Here is a 23129-nt window from a genome sequence, read left to right as displayed (position 1 = left end):
TATATATACTTTTCTTTCCCAACGTTTTAGGGTTAGCATTGATTTAGCTCATTAAGAGATAGAGTGTTGCTCATCCACTTAATCCATTGGAGGCCAAGCCAAGCCCTCCATCTAGGAGAAGACCCCCCAAAGTGGATTCAAGACCTCTTCACGGAGAAGATCCCTTAGTGGATTCAAGACCTTCTCTTGGAGAAGAACTAGCTACTTGTATCTTTTCTTTGTTGTCTTTGAATCATGTGATCTCTTGTGTTCATGGATCTAGCATATGTGTGATTGGATCAAGTCAATTTAAGTGTTTACTCTTGTTTTTCCCCTTGTGTTCTTCGTGTGTTCGTCGTGTTCTTGGGGAATCCCCCTCCAAAACGTGAAAGATCAGCCCCTGGGGTTCCACCCTACATCAGTGGGAGCATTGGGTCTTGTGGTGATGCTTCCGGTGGCGCCTTAGCTTGCAGGTGTGTGGTATTCTACTTTTGGGTGTGGCGCTCTTGGGCTCGTACACGACTCTCTTTTCCTATATATGCAAGACAGAAGCTTTTGCATTTTCTCAATAAAGGAGTATACGAGATGATGGAAGGCTATGCCTCATATAGGTAGCATAGATGGTTCAGTTCGCTGTCTAAATGCCACAGTTTTATGTTTTCTGAATATCTGGATTACATGATGTAGCTATGTCTTTACTATTTCTTTCCTATCACAACTATAAATTAACAAACATAAGATACTTCGACACTTTATTGACTACTAAAATATCAAAAAATGTTCCCTGTACAGAAACTGTTGCAAAATATGACACTTCCTGGAAAAGGATAAAACCATGTAAATGATCAGGTCTACAACAATGATAGTTCAACAACCACAAGCACCAAACAAGACATGTCCTAGATTTGACTAGATCACTAATGGCAAGGGGAAAACAGAAATGTTGAAAGAGGTTCTTGCATGATAAAATAGTACTTCTGCTAAAGTTAAAGAAGTAACATACTTATTTTTTCCTGCATAAGAGTGACATAATCCATGCTATTGTCCCTCCAAATATATGGAAGAACATTTTGATACATATATAGTGTTGGACGGACTCCAGCATCCTCCATCCACTGCAAAACCTACATGTTTCAGAAAACAAAGGAGTTGAGTTTCATGCCCATAAACAACCACGATTCTTGTTTTTTGTTTATATAATGGAGGATCAAATACCCGTCCAGTACTAGCATTTTATTGCTGACATTAGAGCTTTGCTCATGGAAGAAGTAACTCAAGCAAAACTTTCAATGTAATGTCAAATCACTTGCTTTTGCCACAGTTCTTATGATCCCAGAAGCACATATTGGTGCAGGTTTTACAAGGACCAATATAATACAGGTCAAAACAGAAGAAAAAAATGTGAGGTTTTTTTTCTGAGGTAAAAATGTGAAGTTGTTCCAAGATAAATGTGTATCTGCAGTACACCATCATGCTGCCAGAGCACAGTTATGGAAACTGAATGTACCAGATATAGATGTCCATGCAAATATGTAATCATAAGTGATACAGATACTAGTGAATACCCATCTTTACCTCGACATACTTTCTCCATTTTCCAACTGCTAAGAGATTTCTCAGCAGAACCTTATAAGTAGAAAGGCCTACAGTAGAGCATGAACTCACCATCTTGTAAAACAGCTGCATTAGAAAAAATTAAATATCTTAGGCCCATCTTTACAAGGACTCGGGGTAAAACATAAACTGGAAAGCACATCCAATAATCTAAGCACCTTTATTGAAACTATTTCCTCACAAGTCCAGTGTTTAGATACGAGATTACATGGGTCCCTCGAGTATCAATGTATTTTCATGAAAGAAAAGACGGTGATTTGATGGTTTTGAAACTAGTCAAGAAGCTAGCGTTCTTAACTATAAAACCAGCTTCTTCGGGCCAATAATATCAGAAATATAGTTATATAGGTGATACATGAAGTACTCCATCCATACAAAATTGTTTGAAGTTCTAGCTTTGTCCCAAGTTAAACTTAAAAAAGTTTGACCAAGTCTACAAAAAAAATATTAACATCTAACGACACCAAATTAGCTTCATTAGATTCATCATAAATATAGTACTATATATATTTGATGTTGTAGATATTAGCATATTTTTTCACAAAGAAGGAAAAGCAGTTTGTTACAAAGCTTGCCAAAGCAAGCGCAAGGAAGCAACAAGCCAATTACTCGAGTAAACAAAAACTACTGCTTAAGCCTTTCCTAAGACAAAATACAAGCAACTTTTTACCAACAAACAGACTACATATTAAGCAAAGCCAATCTACATAGGGCAAACTCCTCATGAGCAAGGGCGCCACATCCACTAGTTGGAGTATCCTTCCACACATTCCAGAGAATATATATGAGCAGCCCGCTAAAACACCCTCGCATATCCTTTTCACAAGCCTTCAGTAAAGCCTCTCATCAAGCATCATAATTCAGAGAAACAGAGATTGGTTTTAGGTGTGGAATTAGAAGGCCATTCCAGCCCACCAAGAAAGTCATGATCTCCTACCTGATGGGCAAGATATGCAGAGATGGTTCTCAATTCCAGCCCACCAAGAAAGTCATGATCTCCTACCTGATGGGCAAGATATGCAGAGATGGTTCTCAATTCCACAAAAGAACGCGTTTCTGCTCGTGAGGCCAACCACGTCGCCCAAGATTGTTCGTGTTGGGGAAGGGTCCCCACGTTACCCGGACTCGACATCTTTCTAGACTTGGTGGAAAACCTTATAACCTCGCGGGATTGCCACCAAGTCTGACACCATGAGGAATGCCACCAGCTCGCCCCGGAAAATCTACATCTTGAGAACCGAGCAGAACCCACAGCATATTCTCATGATATTCCCACAGAAAGAGACCAACTCGCCTTCAAGTACATCAGTTCATCTATGGTTAGGATTATAAATAGCCGGAGGGCAGATTTGTAACTTGTCTTCCTACCTTGCAATATTTGTTGGTTTCAGGTAGCTCCGCGTTGGGTCGCTGCAAACGGGGGCACGTGTCTCCACCTCAAGTTTCCCACGCACCTCGTGGCAGTCTTTGTATCCGGCTAGGGGTGCAACAAGTTCACAGTCTAGCCTCGATGCTACGACAGTTGGCGCCGTCTATGGGAACCTAGCCAGAAGTAGTGTGACCAAGAGAGCACAAACGTCACGGACCGATGCGGAAGGCCAGCTAATATCCACCCCGTGCACTCTCTTGGAGGCCTGGACGGGAAGGCAAGGAGATGGCACCACAGAAACATAAGCGCGTCAAAGAGGAAGGAGACGACTCAACCCACGTCACCTACAAGCAGCATGCGCCAGGCTCGCACGTCTAACAAAGCACATGAACCCTCCACCGATGCGCAGGTCGCCAGCTCGGAAGGATCTGCACAAGTCATTATCAACAAGGAGGAAGTTGAAGCACTCAGGCAACAAGCCACAGACGCGAGCACAAGGGCAGAAGAACTGCAAGCCATCCTAGACCTGTGTTCTCAAGCAGACTCCATTCGCTTGGCGGCGCTCCTACGCGAGGCCGCCGACATACATGAACGACAAGTGACCACAATAGCCTCGGCAAAGCCGAACCCCCGCTCCGCATGGCTTAAACCAAGGAAATTCGCCACCACCAAACCCAAGAGTGTGATGCGGCAAGGGAGGAAGTTAAGGTGAATTCCGAAATCGTCGAGGAGCAAAGATGGCCAATAGCAAAAATGATTGTGTGGGCGAGACGGCCACTCCGAGGAGCTTCGGAGGTAGAAGCACTCCAGACCATCATCCTACGCAGGCATGACCAGATTGGTTACTCTGCGAAAGATGAGTGTCGCATTGGGTCTAGAGGAAGACAGTGAGCGCTTCAACAAATACATCTCCGCACAAACAATGCATGCTCGAAGATGTGAAGTCATCAACATTGCCGACGAGCGCAACCCCCTTAGCCTAGGACTTGAAGTGAAGCCATGGCCGCACAAGCTTTGCCCAGCGGACCTCCCGAGCTATGCAAGTGACGCCGACTTGAGCGGGTTCACCTATGTACGAGGCCGTCGTGTAGGTGGCGGGAGGCGACGAAACCACCATGGCCAAGAGCCTTCTTCTCAAGATCTCTGGGATGGCTCGGTCATGATACCTAGCGCTCGCTCCTAGATCGGTGCACTTGGGAACAACTTTGCTAGCATCTTCATGCTGACTTCCAAGGGAATGAGACGAAGGAGGTGACCGCCGTCAAACCCTACGCGCTCATTCAAGATCCACGCAAATCTATCAAAGCATTCCAAAAGCACTTCACCGGCATATAGTGTCAAATCAGCACCATCACCGATGAGAGCGTGTGGCCCGCCATGCGACTAGCGATATGTGACCCAGCCATCTACGCCAAGTTGCATCAAAGTCTACGGTCAACAACTACGAGGCTCTACGCCATCATGAGGAAGTACTTGCTCCAGGAGTAAGGGGAGCAACAACCGAACAAGGAGCAGGCTGCCACGAGGCAACTCAAGCCAACCCAAGAAGATACCCAACTGTGCCCTCACGGTATTTACTGAGTGAAGGTAGACGGATAGCATCTGCAAGCCCATGTGACGCGGGAGGAACACCAGGATCGTGCGCGCCAAAGCGACCATGGGTAGCGGAGCCGAGGTCATGGGCCCAATCACCAAGGACGCGAAGTCAACGACCAAGGCAAGAGGTTTTGCGAGCTGCATCAATCATACAACCACTAGTATGCTGAGTGATGGGATCAAAAGGATGCATGAGTAAATCCAATGAACCATAGAGGTTGGATTCAACCATCATCACGCATGCCTCAAAATTCATTGATCCGGTCGGCACGCCAACCCCTCTAGGATTCGTGCATCGGCCCGGACATGCGCTACTTTACCGCCCAGGCCTACGAGGGGCTACTGCTGAGGAAGGTTCACTGTGCTACTTGGACTCGACATCTTACTAGACTTTGTGGAAAACCTTATAACCTCTCGAGATCGCCACCAACTTGACACCCCGCGGAATTGCTACCAACCAGAGACCCAATAGGATTTCCACCAAGTTAATACCTTGAGGAATGCCACCAGCTCGATGCCTCGGGAAAACTACATCTTCAGCACCAAGTGGGATCCACGCATATTCTCAGGATATTACAGAAGTAAAAGGCCAACCCGCCCTCAGGTACATCAGTTCATCTAGGGTTAGGATTGTAAATAGCTGAGCGTAGATGTAACTACATGTACCCGCTCCACTACCCCTCCCCCCTCACAAATTTTTGACAAGGTTGGCTTGGGCTCAAACCAAACACAATAGACTTCAAGGGGAAAGATTGATATATGGATCCAGCAAGCCATTATGCACAAGCAGTCCATTCTTTTTAAACGAGGAGCCATGCTGTCTAAATTGATCATGGTAAGGACAAAAACACTAAGTGATAGTGCATTAAAAAAATATTGTTAGGTGTCTATAGCATAACTAGCAACAACAAACATGTTCAGAATGTCATATCTAACCCCCTCTAAGCTTGAGTTGATGGATGAAATGGTCAAGCACATAATTTGAATCCAAGAGATTTTAGGTTCAAAACCCAGTACATGCAATAAATAATTGTGATCTGCCTCTACTTCCGATGCACACATCATATCTCCAACCCAGTTCATACGCGAGGGGGGGTGTTTGAGTATAATGTCTGACCGTCTCCCTAAGCTTAGACTTTTTGGGTGAACTGGTTGGTACAACTTCCGCTTCATATACACAACAACATAACAAATTGATGGTCTACGAAAACAGATAATGCTGAAGTATCTACATCAATTGCATAGAAGAAGTTGGAAATAACAAAAATAGGTTCTGGTATGAAAGCTATGTTACGCAGACCAATTGTACCTTCATCATACTCTCTGTCTTCCCACATTTTCCAAGAAAATTCAGAAGATGGTTTAGCTTCCCAACAGAAATGGATGGGAGAGAGGAATCCAAATGTTCAATTATTTCACTTGCAGTTCTCCAGTCCCGTAGCCTGTTATGGGGAAGCAAAATGTCGATAAGTAACCAAGCGACACAAATGAACATTGACCTATTCAATACATCAAGGGCGGTTCCATGCAGCTATTATAAAAACTGAACAAACACAATTTAGATGGCATCTCAACCACAAGAAAGCTCTATGCTGCTATCCCAATAAATATTCAACTTTATTATGTTTCTATTTATTAACCATGGTGTGTATATTCGGCATGGTTGCCTCAGAAGACAGCAGACCTAGTTGCAAGTGACTCGAACGATAACCTGATAAATAGACATGGTAATCTAAAAGTCTAGTAATATAAGATATATGGACTAATTTTCTGTACTCCTGGGAGTACGTACTCCCACATTCAATGTACCTCATATGCATCTATTATACCTCTATCATTCTAAATATACCATAGTATACCTCATCATTCTAAATATACCATAGTAATCACTGTAAGATACCCCAGTACAAGTAGTACAAAAAATTGTCACTTAGGTCCCTAGTTTTTGCAATATAACAGTTCTACGTACAAAAAAGCCGTCATATGTAAACTACGTAAAATATATGGACTTGGCAATTATTTTCATAAAACTCACTTAGGTATCTAGTAATTATTAGCAAAATATGTCAAATAATTAAGAGCTTTAATCAGTTTATCTGTGTGGTGTATGAGGAGCAGTACATACTTCCAGGAGTACAAAACCATTTTATGTTTCCGTAGGGAAAATACATCCTACAACCAGGTCTAGTTACACCCACGTCTCAACTACCACGGGGTAGTATATGTACTACTCCCTTCGTCCCACAGTGTAAGACGTTTTTGCAAGCTACATTGTGGGACGGAGGGAGTACTTTATTATTTTTAGTATGTTCATATACTCCCTCCGTTCCTAAATATAAGTCCTTGTAGAGATTCCACTATGAACCACATACGGATGTATATAGATGCATTTTAGAGTGTAGATTCACTCATTTTGCTCCGTGTGTAGTCCATAGTGGAATTTCTACAAAGACTTATATTTAGAATCGGAGGGAGTACTATATCTAAGATTCCAATGCAAGCTACATGTCCTTTTTTAGCGCTCCTAAGCCAGATTAACCAAAATTATTAAACCACCCTCCATTCTACACCTGCACACGGGGGCACGGACGTAATTGTAGGCATATAAGCACCCTCCGCGCTAGGGTTTCCTCTCTCTCCCTACAAAGCCCCTGCCGCCGCCGCCATGCACCACGCTTTAAACCCTCCCCCTCTCCCTCTCCTCTCCCTTGCCGCCGCACCCCAGATCCCGCAGCCATGGTGAGTTCCCCTCTGCTTTGTCAATTGTTCCAAATCCTTCCTGGTGTTCTGACGGTGCGGTGTTGTTTGTGTTTTGGTGCTCGCAGTCGATGGAGAAGAAGTAGCTAAACCCCATGCGGGAGATCAAGGTGCAGAAGCTCGTCCTCAACATCTCTGTCGGCGAGAGCGGAGATCGCCTCACCCGCGCCTCCAAGGTATACATTTGCCTGTCTATTTGCCCTCTCGCTCGCCTCGTTGATGCGTTGGCGCGTGTGTTTCAGATTACAAGCGAGTCCATAGTTTTTAGTATATATTTAAAATACGTTCATATTTGTGTGTAAAAAGGAGTACGCTAAAAATATGTCCTTCTGAGGTACCACTTGCCCATCAAGGCTAACTTCCTCCTCCTCGTGCCTAGTAATACTAAAACCACACCTCATGTACTCAGCTTTAGATCTACCAAGACTAAACCCTTTCTATCCTAAAGTTTGTCTCCGCATCTCTAACTTTCTATTAACCCTCGTTAGACTAGCACCACATCATCCGCAAAGAGCATACACAATGGGATATCTCCTAGTATATCCCTTGTGACCTCATCCATCACCAAAGCAAAAAAGATAATGGCTCAAAGCTGACCCTTGGTGCAATCCTATTTTAACTGGAAAGTCACCAGTGTCGCCATCACTTGTTTGAACATTTCTTTAGCAGCAAATAAAAAATACCATGCATGGCAACGTTCCATGTTGAGAGACATAATAGGAGAGAGAAATCAGAAATCAATGCGTCATGAATAATTATCTCGTGTTTCTTTCCATGTTCATAGATGGAAGGTACATGATACCCATTAGGAATAGAGAAGGAACTATTTGTAATTAGGAGGGTTTGCACATTCATATTTTGACTGAGTTACAAACATGTACGCATGGGTATCTCAGGATGTGTATATTTTCATTAGGTATAATACCTCGAGTGTATATATTTTGATTAGGTATAACACCAACACTAAATATTTTCGTTAGGTATAATACCCACTAATTGGTATCGCGTCTAATAACACGTACAAGTGGGTATCTCGGGTATGTGTATACCAAAAAATGTTATTATTGTGTCGTCCTAAATTGGTAACACGTACGTGTGGGTATATCAGATTCAAATAGACAAGAATGGTTCGAAATCCAACATAACTAATAATGTTATTTAATTAGGAATCAAATCTCAGATGTTTGATGCTATCTCATACATGGATAGAATTGCATGCAAACAAATTAGGAAACTAATCAAGAGTGATGCATGCCACTTGCAACCAAATGCGATAACGGGTTGGACCCGAACAAGCTGCCCATGCACCTACGTGCCCCAGATATTTTACATACAACCGGTGATAGTTACACTCAAGTGAGATTCGTATGTTGTACTCCCTCCGTAAAGAAATATAAGAGCGTTTAGTTCACTACGGAGGGAGTATGTAGTATCTGTCAAACTGGGGAGTATGTAGGCATAGTATGTACTTCCTCCATTCACAAATATAAGATGTTTTTGATATTTTAATATGGACTACATACGGACTGGAATGAGCAAACAAACAAACTAAAACGTGTCTATATACATCCGATTCAGATAAAAGTTAAAACACATATTTATGAATGGAGGTAGTATATAAGAATATTTCGGTAGTATACCACTCTTTAGGTAGCATGAACTGTTATTTTAGTATATTGTTAATATGTGCATATATAAATATGAAAGTATTTTCAAAATATACTAAAAACTATGGACTCACATGCAAAAAAATTCATGCAGGTCGCTGGAAAATCTAAGATATAGTATATGAACATACTTAAAATGATAAAGTAACGACCACCGGTGTTACCGTAGTGACCTTGTTCAGATCATAACAGCGCAATTACCAATTCATGCTTGTTCAACTTAAGAGAGTGGATAGACATACATGCTGCATGAAGCTATTATTTCAAAATAAGCTTTTTGGTTCAATTGGATGGATCGATCGTGCATGAATTTCATCAACTGAAGGACCCTTTCATGTTGATTTCCTTTATTCAATGCTTCCATGAGGGATGAGCATATAATGGCATCTGGCAGTATGGCATTTCCTTCCATCTCTTTGAATAGGTCCCACACACTCGTCCAACTCCCTTATGATCCATAAGAAAAACATGATCAGTGAAAAAATGTTATCTCAACCTAAGACTTTTAAGAGGATCTTACCATGATCAATATAGGCTTGAATCATAGCAGTATATGTCAGAACATCAGGGAAGCAGCCAGATGTTTTCATATAACTAAAAGTAGATTCCGCTTCAGCTAGTTTGTCCTGAGTGGGAACCATCGTTAGCATATCAACTTTCCAGAGAAAACTAGACAGCTAATGAAAATCAACACTTGCCTGTTTGACATATGAACAAATCAAGGACGAGTAAACCTCCTTGGTTAAAGGAATTTGCAAGTCCACCATGTCTTCAAAAAATTTCAGAGATTCTGCATATTTTCCCAATTTACACAATCCACTGATGAGTATATTGTAAGTTACAGCATCTGGATTCACATTGCTCGCCATCATTGCGGCGTAGAACTCCAAAGCTTTCTCATAATCTCCAAAACTTAAATAGCTTCCGATGCCCGAGTTGTACGCAACAATATTAAGTTCAATCCCTCGAAATTTTGCTGCTTCAAGAACTGTGTCAATTTTTGTTGTCTGCCTGCAGCGGCCACAGGCAGTCAACAGGGTACTTATTGAAACAACGTCTGGTGGAATGCCATCCTTCTCCATTTCATGCAGTAAGCTAATGGCCTCCTTGAACATTCCAGCAGATCCATAAGCATCAATTAGTGCATTATAACTGACTTTGTTTGGCTTGCATGAGTTCTTTCTCATCTCGTTAAAAACCTCCCTAGCTTTTTCAGGCTGTGCTGACCTACCATAGGCATTCAGTAAAGTGGTATAGGAAACTACATCAGGTCGCAGACCATTTTGTTTCAGTAACTTGAAAACTCCCAAGGCCTCAGTGTGCATCCCATGTGAGGCATAAGCACCCAAAAGTGCATTATATGATACAATATTAGGTTTAACTCCTTCAGCAACCATCATATCAAAGACTGCCTTGCAATCTTTCACTTGCCCACAAACATAATAAGAATGCATTATGCTAGTGTACGTAACAACATCTGGAGGACACTGTGCTCTTTTCTCCCTCATCGAGTTTAACAAATCGACAGCATCTCCGTGCTGTCCGGCTTTTACAAGGCAATGGATGACAATATTCAAAGTGAAAGTATCAGGGGCAATATTTGCTCCTTTCATCATTTCAAAGTAACCTATGGCTTCCGAATACTGAGAGCCATTCTTGAAAGCAGATAATACAATATTGTGTGTAACCAAGTCTGGCCCTACACCATTTCTTATCATCTTCTTACAAAGCTCTAAAGCCTTTTTCCAGTTACCAGCAGCACCACATGCATTTATGACATTATTATATGTAGCTCGGCTAGGAGGTATCTGCAGGACAAACACAGAAAGTAAACTAATAACACAACGATGACAACCAACAATGGTACAAGTATCTGAGCGTTGATAATATTTACAGAAATGTTATTTGCCAAAGTGGTTGCCGGAGCAAACTACAGACTGCATTATATAGAAAATCAAGATTTGCAATTTATTCCTGGTAGTACATTCATGGTGATCTTAGTGATGTTGATCCCCTTTCAGCAATAGGTCTTTATTATTTGCTAGTGGTGCAATGAACTACTGCAGATATTTTCGCACCTATTGCAAAGAGGCAAGAATTGGTGAAAACATTAGTACTTCCTCGGACAGGAAGAAAGTTAAGCATAACATCCATAATTCCGGAAAAGTACAAGTGTTTTCTAAGTGGGCCAGTAATGAAATTCAAGAAATATGAGGCAGCGCTGCAAGCCAACATAAAATAGAGATAACACCCATCATTACCAAACTAAACAGCAATATAATTCACAGCCAATACTAAGGATATATGTGGATTAGTAGTGCTATGATGGTTTTAATCTGGTAGGCCAAGGGTCAACTATGAATACTCTAAGAGACTGTAAACCAAAACTAATGTGGTAGTACTAATCTACATATATGCTTAACAATTATGGCTTTGTTGGAGACTAGAGGGAATTCTATACCAGAACTCAGTATCCATCTACAGTACTGGTGCCACCCAGGCAATATTATAAGTGGACAAGGCCCATACCTCTGTCACTTTCTTTAAGGAGAGTAATAGCATACTTTGGAATGTACAAGAAAACAACTAGAACACATAAATCACATATAACCAGTCATATTCAAGAAAACAAAGCAATTAGAACACAATGATTATTTCAACGAACAGTACTGACAGCTGCACGAAGCATATCATCCATAATGTTGATGGCCCAGCGCCATAGACCAGCCCGAGCATGAGCATTGATCAAAGAGTTGTATATATCAGCATCTGGCTTGCACCTATAAATATTGATTATGTAAAAAAATCATAGACTAAACTGATGATGTAGAAGAGGCCCCCACTTCCTATCTCATTTGTGCAAGACAGACCATTATAAGGCAGCTATAACCTACATATTACTGGAGATAAATCATATTGGTGCATATGATAATAGTACAGCTTTTCAAACTGCCAAGTTGGCTATTCCAGTAAAGGCATTAGTAATGTGTGGTAAGAATGGCGAATATGTAACAATATAAAATATGCCTTTGGCAGAAAATTAAGTGGATACACTTCATAAAACAGACGAGTTCATGATTTCGGCAAGCAGCCAACGAGGCTATTAAGGAGTAATAGTATTGGTCTAGGAGTCCTTATTAGGCCATGGTATCATGAGCCCAGGTTTAGGGATTTTTTGCGTGCCGCAACTCATGCTCTTGATGGACTTTTTTGGTCTCCTCTTCTGATCGATATCGTGCACCGGCCGTCGCCAATGCTGGCCAGATCGATCTCCGTATCGATATGCCCACGATCCAGCCATCCCACGCTCGATCATCTAGTCTAGATCAACAGAAGCCACCCCGTCCAGATCAATCGCAGCCGCTACAGGAGTTCACCACCCCGCTGCCCTAGGAGAACGACTATGCTGTCGGCACGCCCCGCCTGCTTCGCCTCACACCGGCTTCACCGCTGCCCGCCGGCCGGAACTCCAGCAACCTCGACCGTCCGCCTGCAGTCCCTGGCCACCGTCTTCCCGGTGCAGATGCCTCCCTGGTCATGACGCACCTCTACCTCTCCGACAGAGGACAACATGCAGACTGCTTCTCTATTGCCTCGCACGCGGTTCTCCCTTGACTACTTGTGCATTGCTTGCATGGCTGCTACTGACCCGCGTGCGGGATGCTTGCTGCTTCGCGTGTTGGCTCTTCCTTGCAGCGGCTTGCTTTGCACGCTACTGGTTGTTGTATGCTCAGCGTGTGGCTCTTCCCTGCTCTAGCTGGTGCGCTAGATGCTTGATGTTGCGGCCTTATGTGCTCCTTAGCTTCAACTCTTCTAAAAAATGAAAAAATAAGTTTACAATGTCGTTTGTCTCTAGTGATTCCTCGGTGATGGTCATTTCGTCAACTCCATCTCCCACATGCACCTTCCGTCGGTGTTGCATGTTCATCCGCTAGTTGCTATTCCGCGCTGCTGCTCACCGGCATCTCACCTGTGTTGAAGTGTATATGTGGATTGCAGATTGCCTAGCCCTTTCTATCAGTTCGGACTTTTGGTTGCATTCGCTAATGCATGAAGATTAACATGGTATCAGAGCCTAAGGTCCTGGCTTTTGCAATTTATTCAAAAATTGCTGTTGTCGCCCTCTGTGCACACGTATAGGCCTCTTGGGCCATACTCCTACCTCTGAATCTATTCACGTGTTGACTTCCCGCTCACATGTGAGAGGGGGTGTTGAAGTGTATATGTGGATTGCCTAGCCCTTTCTATCAGTTCGAACTTTTAGTTGCGTTGGCTAGCGGATGAAGCTCAACAACCTGCAAGGCCTCCTCCACAGACTCTCCTGCATACACAATGGCTCTTGAATCTATGTTGTCAAAGGCGTGGATCTCATACTTAGCCCATTAGAGATAATTATTTAGTTAGGAAAGAGATTGGTTCAGTTAGGAAGATTAAGATATGGTTTGTTAGGAAAGTCGAGATTCTATTCTTAGGCATCAAGTTGAGTCTTCCCTATAAAAGGGACACCACGTACCTCATAAGGATTATGAAATAGTAGATAAGAATAAACTAGTAAAGATCTAATCCCTGAATAAACTAGTAAAGATCTAATCCATGTCACCAACCTTCTCTCCCTCTCATCCCTGGCACCATGGCTGGCCAACCTTCACTCCTTACAGTTGTACCCCTAACCATGTCACATTCATCGGTCTTAGGGCCGGTCCCAATCCTAGCACGTGATATACGTTTTGTGTATGTGCTTCCTTGCTTCTAGTTCTCCATATTTTCTGCTGCGTCCACCAAATCCGTTGATATTTTTTGTTTCTCATGCCATGTAAGTCCATCAAACCTTTATATGTCAGCATCTTTTTCTGGTTCTAGTCCTTTCTATACAGCTTTTGTGGCCTTTTTCGGTCCTTGTTGTTTTCTATAGGATTTTCGTGGCCTCTTTTTGGATTGTCGATTTACGCCCATTCTCTTATTTTGTATCTTCTATTGATGCGGTGTCTTCTGTTGATGCACCATCTTCTCTTATCCCCTTTGGCTTGACTCAACAAGCTTTCAAGACTCTCCATGCTACAACGACACTCTCAAGACGCGGATTTTGGATTACCATTTTTTTTCTAGTGTTACACTTCTTCAAATGCAAAGCTATTGCATATGCTTTGTCATTGAGGTGTTAAGGAGTATTAGTATTGGTCCAGGAGTATTGGTATAGCTGTAGGGGTCTTTATTAGGCTATATTTGCCCCATGGGCCTTGCAATACAATCAAGTTGCATCCATAACAGAGGCAACCAAGGCCAAACATGTTCTATAGTCTGTACGTAGACTCATGAACACAGATAACATGAGGACTATTATGGCTTATTGACTTTTTGGTGAAAACCGAGGGTAGCTAAATGAAATCTGATGTCCCAAGTTAATATTATTCATACCGCCATTCTTGCATCTCAAAGAACAGGCCACGTGCTTGATCAACCTGGTTGTGTCTGGCATGTAATCGTATCATCATACCATAAATGTCATTACGGGCACAGTAGTTCTCCTGGTTTTTCATCCAGCAGAACACATATACAGCATGTTGCAAGGACCCAGAAAAGGCCATTTCCTACAAGTGATGTAGATCATGTAAGCACTTTATGTCAGTGGATTTACAAAGGTGGGAGGTTTATTAACAAAATGAGAAATCTTGACATGTGACTTGTAGCTTCAGTAGCTAGAAGCTCATAAGGAGTACAGAAGCACATTCTCTAGTAAATAGCAATGTATATATTGGAGCAGAAAGATGGTAAGATGGTACATGAATTAAGTAATTAGAATTTTGGAATTACTGACAAAAGCATTAAAAAAAATGCCATGAGAAACCTAATGATTACAAGGATCAAGCAAGAATCCTTAAAATCAATAATGCTCCCACAGTTTACTAGAACTAGCTAATACGTGCAAGATGACTAGAAACAATACAAGATCCGAATGCTTGAATCAAGCACGAAATCACATGTGTTATAAAATACCTAGATGACTAGAATGTCTATCCAAAACAGAAATTGAGTTCGTTCAGTTTCAACACTCCCATCTAGACATTTCGGAGACACTTTAATGGCCAACAGCTGCAAGACAAGACTGCAATAGTCGCAGAATAATCTTTCGTTTTTTTGTTCATTTACTCCTATGATAAACCCAAATGGATGCCCAGTAACTCATTCATCGAACACATAGAAAGCCGGTATGTGGGAGTCAGAGAGACTCATTGCATCGAACACATAAATTGCAGAGGTGTCTTACACGAATAAGGAGAGGGAAGTTACGGCAGGCGAAGCGCCCGGCCCAGCAGTTGAGCACGGCGTCGACGGCATGGGTGTCGGCCCGCGGGAGCGCGAGCACGCGCGCGGCGACCTGGGACACCTTGCAGTCCCGCTGCCACCGGCTCCCCTCCACGCGGAGGCGGTGCCGCGCGGGGAGCGCGTCGGCACCTACGCCGTCCACCTCGACCCGGACTGTGCGGCGGCCGCGGTCGTAGTCGACGGAGACGGAGGGCCGCCGCTTGGCCCACAGCGGCGGCCCAGGCGACCTCGGTGACCGCCTAGGCGGCGGGCGGACGACGCGCGGAGGCGCCTCCGGGTTCGGTGACGCCGGCGGAGGGAGGGTGGCCGAAGACATTGCTGCAGTTGGTGGCAAAGCTCGACCGTTGTGCATGTGAGAGATTTCCGCGGATAAGGAATCTGATGTTTCTCAGCGACCATCTCCACTGAAAAAAATGTTAGAGATATAATTTTGTATTAAAGTTAGCAGTATAAAATTGAGACTTCGTCTCCTATTTCATCTTTAAAAGTGGCTTTTTTACTTCAGGTCTTGTATTTAATATATACTCGCCTTTGAGGCGGATAAGGAATCTGATGTTTTTCAGCGACGATCTCCACTGAAAAATGTTAGAGATATAATTTTATATTAAAGTTAGCAATATAAAGTTGAGACTCCGTCTCCTATCTCATCTTCAGAAGAGGCTTCTTGCCCTTCAAGTCTTGTATTTAATATATACTCGCCCTTGAGGCGCAATAATACATCCATCATATTCCGTCAATCTCTCTCTATCTCTTCTAACATGGTATCAGCCTAACAGATCCAAACCCTAGCCGCCTCCGCTGCTTTCGCACCGTGCGCCGCCCTCGGGGCGGTCGGTCTTCATGACCGCCGCGCCGCCCGTACCTAGCGTTGGTTCGCTGGTCGTGTTGACCGGCTGCCCTAGGGAGTCTTTTCTTCGAGCCCTTGCTCCGGGTTTTTCTTTCTTTCGTCGGTCATCTTGATCGGCATTTTTTTTTGTTTTTCGATATTCTTAATCGGTTTGCGTCGCCCGTCATCGCCGTCGACCTCGGCGCGCCTCTACTTCGACCTCGGCGCGACCAGCCGGCCTCTCCTCCGACCTGGCGGCCATGCGCGCCGAGGCGGCCCGTCAGGCCAGCCGTCGTCCGCGCGTCGGCCCACCCGTCGCCCTGCGTTGGCCATCTCCTCCCTGCTTCGACCGGGACCCCTGCATCGCCCCAACCCGGCGGTCTCGCGCCATGCGACGGCCCATCACAGTCGTCGTTCGCGCGCTGGCCCGCCCATCGATCCATGTCACCCGTCTTCGCCGAGTCTACACGGCGGCCCTGCGGTATGCCTCGTCGGCCTCGTCCCCGGCTGCGTCGGGCCAGCTGCGTCAGGCTCGTTGGCTACCTCAGCTAGTGCGTCGCTGCTACGTTGGTCGTTCGGGCCTCGCTGCCCGGGCGCCGGCACTGTTTTGGCAGCCCGGGTGCCGGTACTGACGCGCTCGTCCATATGTCGTCCCACGCCGTTCGTCATCGTCGGCCTCATCTCGGACTCCGCCGCCACCATGCCTCAACCAAGCGGCGTCCCTGACCTCGCGCGCGATCGGCTTGATCACCCGCTCGCCGCCGCGATCCGCCCCATCTACGTCGCGCGCCCGACCTGGCCCGTCGGTTGCGCGCCTCCGCAGGTCCCGTGAAGATCGTCCCCGAGTTCAACGCGCCCTCCACCGATCGAGCAACGGGCTGCCGCTGCATCGCCCCGTCGGGCCACAGCGCCGCCGCCCCGTGGTTCTCCTCACGGTTGCATCGACCCGCGTGCTGCCGCTGCGTCGCCCCATCGGGCTGTAGCGGGCTTGGCACGCTGTCTCCGCTGCCGCCCAAGGCCATCCTCGCGGCAGCACCGACTAGCGGGCCAGTGTTGCATCGCCCCTTCGGGCAGCATCGCCACGGCCCGCGGTCCCCGCCGCCGCCCGAGGTCTTCCCGCCCTCGACCGACCCGCCCGCTCGCCGCTGTTGCGTCGCCCCTTCGGGTCGTAGCGCCGCGACCAGCGGATCACTCCGCCGTCACCGTGCGTTGACTTTTTCATGGTATGCGCCGCGCCGCCTTCCCTGGCGCGGGAATGCCACCATCTGTACCGGTCTTCGTCACGCTGTCGCATTCCTCACCTACTTCGAGCATCGCCGCCACGCTACTAACTTAGTCGTCGTCGCCGCCGTCAGGCCGCCACCGCCGCCATTCTTCGGTCGCCGCCGCCGCTACCTCTGTAACCGCCGGCGCCGCCCGTCCACCCCCTTCATCTTCGTCCAAGCACCAGCCCATCGCCAGTGTCGCCGTCATCTACCTCGACCATTTCGTCTACTCCGCCCACCGTTGGTGACATCGGCCCTCATGCCGATTGGCGCCACAACCGTCGTCGAGTCTTCTTCTCTGTTGGCCCCTCCGACTCCTCGACATGGCTTACAGCTCGTGCAGGTCCCTCATCTACGCATGCCCGATGCTAGCAACATCGATGCGTGCCTTCGTCCACGACGTGTCCCTAGGTCTGGCAAGCCTGGTGCGGCGCTTTGTCAACTTCATCTACGTCCGTCTGCGCATGCCCGGTGCTGGCAACGCCGACGCGTGCCTTCGTCTACTATGTGTCCCCGGGCTTGGCAAACCCGGCCCGACGCGTCGTCAACAACTTCTTCTTCCCGGCGCACCACTTCTTCGACACTACTGCGCCCATGACTAACTCGGCACCTCCTTCCGCCCGCGGCTCCACGATGACTTCCTCGACACCGGCTACCCCGACTCGACATCAACCACGGCATTCTTTGCACGGCTACCTCGACCACGGCTACACCACCCACGCTCTCGGCTACCTCGGCAACGGCACACCTCGCTTGAGCAACTCGTCGGCTTCCTCTACAGTCAATGCGTCCATGACGCGACACCGTCCACGACGCTCCCGCTGCGACTGCGGGGGGATGTCAGCCCGTCGGCTGCTATTCTCTCCAGTCTGACCATCCGCGATGCTCCTGTTGTCTGCGACGCTACCGCTACGACTGCGGGGGGATGTTAGAGATATATTTGGGTCACATGTATTTGGTACTCTAGGATTTGTAATCCGTCTCCTACTTTATCACCAGGATGGGCTTCTTGCCCTCCAAGTTTTGTACTCAATATATACTCGCCCTCAAGGCTCAATAATACATCCATCATATTCCGTCAATCCCTCTCTATCCCTTCTAACAGACAATACTACCCCGGTGAACCTGGCAGTGGATGCACCACATATCTCACCATTCGTTTGGCCCATGGGAGACTAAGGATGCGTTTGGTTGGAGGGATAGCCACCCAGGGAGCAGGCATAGCCATATTTAGGATGGATATCACATGTTTGGTTTAGGGATGGGGTGGGATGAGTAGGACATGGATAACCAGATGTTGCAAATATTCCTGAAAAATCCGGCTCCACGGGCGCGCGAAAATCTCGCAGACATGGGCAGCCAGGCTCGCGCCGGAAGCATTTTCGCCCCCGCCCACCTCTCCAAAATCCGCTCATCTCTCCAAAAATCCCCAACCCTATCCTTTCCCCTCGTTCCTTCGACTCTCTCCTTCCCCGTGGGCGCCGACGGCTGCAAATCGATGAGCCATTCGCGAAGGTTAGTTCATTGGCCCTTTCTCCTTCCTTTCTTTTCTCTCCTGCACAGAGATGCGGTGACGGTTGTGGATGCAGTTGGTTGTGGCGGCGAGAGCGGACTGAGATGGTTGACGTAGTGGGGGCGGACTGAGATGGCGCGGAGACGGCGGCGGACGCAGATGGGCGCGGTGGCGGGGTCGGGCGCTGCTACTTCTTGAGCTTGCGTTGTTTTCCCTTGAAGAGGAAAAGGTGATGCAGCAAAGTAGAGATAAGTATTCCCTCAGTTAAGAACCTAGGTATCAATCTAGTAGGAGATACACGCAAGTCTCCAATCTATGCACCTGCACAAACACTTGCACCCAACGCGATAAAGGGGTTGCCAATCCCTTCACGGTCACTTGAAAAGGTGAGGTCTGATAGAGATAGATATAAAAGATTACTAAACGTAAAACAAAATAAAATAAAATAAATTGCAGCAAGGTATTTTTGGTGTTTTTGGTTTATAGATCTTGAAAATATATGATGGAAAATAAACCCGGGGGCATAGGTTTCACTAGAGGCTTCTCTCTTGAAGGAAAATAATACGGTGGGTGAACAAATTACTGTCGAGCAATTGATAGAAAAGCGCAAAGTTACGAAGATATCCAAGGCAATGATTATGAATATAGGCATCACGTCCGTGTCAAGTAGACCGACTCCTGCCTGCATCTACTACTATTACTCCACACATCGACCGTTATCCAGCATGCATCTAGAGTATTAAGTTCATAAGAACGGAGTAACGCCTTAAGTAAGATGACATGATGTAGTGGGATAAACTCAAGCAATATGATGAAAACCCCATCTTTTTACCCTTGATGGAAATAATACAAATACGTGCCTCGCTGCCCCTACTTTGTCACTGGATGAGGACACCACAAGATTGAACCCAAAACTAAGCATATCTCCCATTGCAAGAAAAACCAATCTAATTGGCCAAACCAAACAGATAATTCGAAGAGAAATACAAAGATATCAAATCATGCATAAAAGAATTTAGAGAAGATTCAAATAATATTCATAGATAATCTAATCATAAATCCACAATTCATTGATCTCGACAAACACACCGCGAAAGAAGATTACATCGGATAGATCTCCAAGTATTGAAGATCAAAGAGAGAGAAGAAGCCAGCTAGCTACTAGCTATGGACCAGTAGTTCTATGGTAAACTACTCACGCTTCATCGGAAGGGCAATAGAGTTGATGTAGATGCCCTCCGTGATTAAATTCCCCTCCGGCAGGATGCTGGAAAAGGCCCCAAGATGGGATCTCGCGAAAACAGAGGCTTGCGGCAGCGGAAAAGTATTTTGGTGGACGCTTTTGTTGGTTTGGGGATATTTGGGAATTTATAGGCCAAAGATTAGGGTTGGAGGACTCCCATGGGGCCCACAAGCCAGGGGACGCCCCCCTAGGGCACGCCCTGAGGGCTTGTGGAGCCCTAGGGACTCTTCTGCCTTCCTCTCCAAGTCCTACGTGTCTCTTCTGGTCCAAGAAAAATCATCCTAAAGTTTTATTCCGTCTAGACTCTGTTTGATATTCCTTTTCTGTAAAACTCCAAAACAAGGAAAAAATAGAAATTGGCACTAGGCTTTGGTTAATAAGTTAGTCCCAAAAATAATATAAAATAGCATATTAATGCAGGCAGCGGGAGCGGCTGCGAGCGTGAGAGAGAGACGAGGCGGGCGAGCGAAGTGGCGCTCGGGCTGCCTGGCCAATCGCCAGCTGGGCCGCGGGGGTGCGCCTAGCCTGGCGCGGCTAGCCGGCTGGGCCGCCGGGTGCTCCTGGGCTGAGCTGGCCTCGGTCCAGGGGGGTGGTGCGCGTTTTTTTTGTTTTTTACAGAAAGAAGAACTGCAACACAGAGAAAGTAAATAAAAAAAATCTACATAGGCATTTTATATACCAAAATGTTCAGAAATTTACCAAGAATAAGATGAACTATTTTTCAAGTTCAAATAAATTCCATAAAAATTCATAAAAGTCAAATTGTGCTACTGTTGCATTTAAAATCAATGAAAACATTTTTTAATTAGCAAAACTATTTCAAAATTATTTTCTCCTAATTTTCTGTTGAAGGGAATCATTTTACCCTTATTTTCGTTTATTTATGTTTAGGAGAAAAATAATTGGAATAGAAACCCAAATAACTCCCAACTGGATTTGAATTTGGAACTTCAAACAACTTCAAATGGAAAAATGAGTTTCAAATAACTTCAAAGTGACTTCCAAATTATTTCTTTGAAACTCCCAACTCTCTTTCTTCAAATTAGAAGAAGTCATTTTATGAACTCATTGAGTTGCTTAAAGTTTCTAAATTTGAAATGTTTCAAATGGAATTCAAATCATTTTGTTTCAAAACCCCTTTTCATTTCTTTAAATGGAGGAAGTCATACTATCTTCACTCTAGGGTTTTGTGATGAAATGAATTTGAATTCATGGAGATCAAAATGCAAGATGAAAAGTTTTGGGAAAGTCCTTTTATTCCCTCTCATTCAACTTTCAAAAAAGTTTCTATTTCCACTCAATTTCACACAATCAATCACACAGAAATCAAACAAACAATCACAATTATTTATTTAATATAACATTCCAAAATTTAGAATTTTGGGATGTTACAAAGGGTGTGTACAGCAAGGATGATTGTGGTAAACTAAAAAGCAAAGACTCAAATCATACAAGACGCTCCAGGCAAAACACATATCATGTGGTGAATAAAAATATAGGCTCAAGTAAAGTTACCGATAGACGAAGACGAAAGAGGGGATGCCTTCCGGGGCATTCCCAATATTAGGCTTTTGGTTGTCCTTGAATTTTACCTTGGGGTGCCTTGGGCATCCCCAAGCTTAGGCTCTTGCCACTCCTTATTCCATAATCCATCAATTCTTTACCCAAAAATTTGAAAAGTTCACAACACAAAACTCAACAGGAAATCTCATGAGCTCCGTTAGTATAAGAAAACAAACCACCACCTTAAGGTACTGTAATGAACTCATTCTTTATTTATATTGGTGTTAAACCTACTGTATTCCAACTTCTCTATAGTTCGTACCCCTCGATACTAGCCATAGATTCATCAAAATAAGCAAACAACACACGAAAAACAGAATCTGTCAAAAACAGAATCTGTAGAAATCTGATTTGTTCGAATACTTCTGGAACTCCAAAAATTCTGAAAAACTATAACAACCTGGATAATTTGTATATTGATCTGCTTCAAAAATAATTGGTATTTTATCATTTTCTGGTGAATTTTAACAATTATTTTCGTGAGCGCAAAGTTTCTATCTTTTTCAGCAAGATCAAACAACTATCACCCAAGAAGATCCTATTGGTTCTACTTGGCACAAACACTAACTAAAACATACAACCACATCTAAACAGAGGCTAGATGAATTATTTATTACTAAACAGAGGCTAGATGAATTATTTATTACTAAACAGGAACAAAAGTAAGGAACAAAAATTAAATTGGGTTGCCTCCCAACAAGCGCTATCGTTTAACGCCCCTAGCTAGGCATTGATAATTTCAATGATGCTCGCATGAAAGACAAGATTTGAAGCACAAAGAGAGTATCATAAAACATGTGAAAATCACATCTAAGTATAACATACTTCCTATGCATAGGCATTTTATAGGAAAATAAATTAGCAAGACAAGCAAGATCTAGCATATGCAAGGAAGAAGAAAGAAACAATAGCAATCGAGGAAATTTAGTGACATGAAAATTTCTACAACCATATTTTCCTCTCTCATAATAATTACATGTAGGATCATAAACAAATTCAACAATATAGCTATCACAAAACATATTCTTAACACGATCCACATGTATGCAAAGTTGACACTCTTCCAAAATAGTGGGATTAACATTAACTAAAGTCATGACCTCTCCAAACCCACTTTTATCAAAAACTTCATAAGATTGAACATTCTCCAAATATGTGGGATCTAAAGTTGACACTCTTCTAAACCCACGTTCAATATTATTGCCAACATTATTATCAATCTCATATTCATCATGAGGCTTAAATAATTTTTCAAGATCATAAGAAGAATCACCCCAATCATGATCATTGCAACAAGTAGTGGATATAGCAAAACTAGCATCCCCAAGCTTAGGGTTTTGTATATCACTAACACAATTGACATTAAGAGAATTTATAATAACATCATTGCAATCATGCTTTTCATCGAAGGAA

General features: G+C 44.6%; 1 protein-coding gene across 10 annotated transcripts in view; it reads right to left on the bottom strand.

The window, feature by feature from the left end:
- The window catches only part of LOC109749075 (pentatricopeptide repeat-containing protein At2g41720), a 130808-nt gene extending 114994 nt beyond the window's left edge, over positions 1-15814 (bottom strand). For 2 of the 10 annotated variants that reach the window (XM_020308066.4, XM_073508473.1), the window contains exons 1-9: positions 15248-15725; positions 14398-14570; positions 11657-11762; positions 9681-10790; positions 9503-9608; positions 9225-9429; positions 5868-6000; positions 1555-1659; positions 983-1103 (exon numbers count right to left, since the gene is read on the bottom strand). In XM_020308066.4, coding sequence (XP_020163655.1) covers positions 983-1103; positions 1555-1659; positions 5868-6000; positions 9225-9429; positions 9503-9608; positions 9681-10790; positions 11657-11762; positions 14398-14570; positions 15248-15658 — 2470 coding nt within the window. In that variant the 5' untranslated portion in view covers positions 15659-15725. Of the gene's footprint in view, positions 1-567; positions 1104-1554; positions 1660-5867; positions 6243-9113; positions 9430-9502; positions 9609-9680; positions 10791-11656; positions 11763-14397; positions 14571-15247 lie in introns of those variants that run through there. The other 8 variants (XM_020308065.4, XR_012202457.1, XR_005767931.3 and 5 more) reach the window with 8 other exon arrangements.
- Positions 15815-23129: the final 7315 nt, after the last annotated feature.

This window comes from Aegilops tauschii, chromosome 2 (assembly GCF_002575655.3).
Source record: "Aegilops tauschii subsp. strangulata cultivar AL8/78 chromosome 2, Aet v6.0, whole genome shotgun sequence".
NCBI lineage: Eukaryota > Viridiplantae > Streptophyta > Magnoliopsida > Poales > Poaceae > Aegilops > Aegilops tauschii.
Note: the sequence above shows the minus strand (reverse complement) of the source record. Positions and strands in the feature narration are given on the sequence as shown.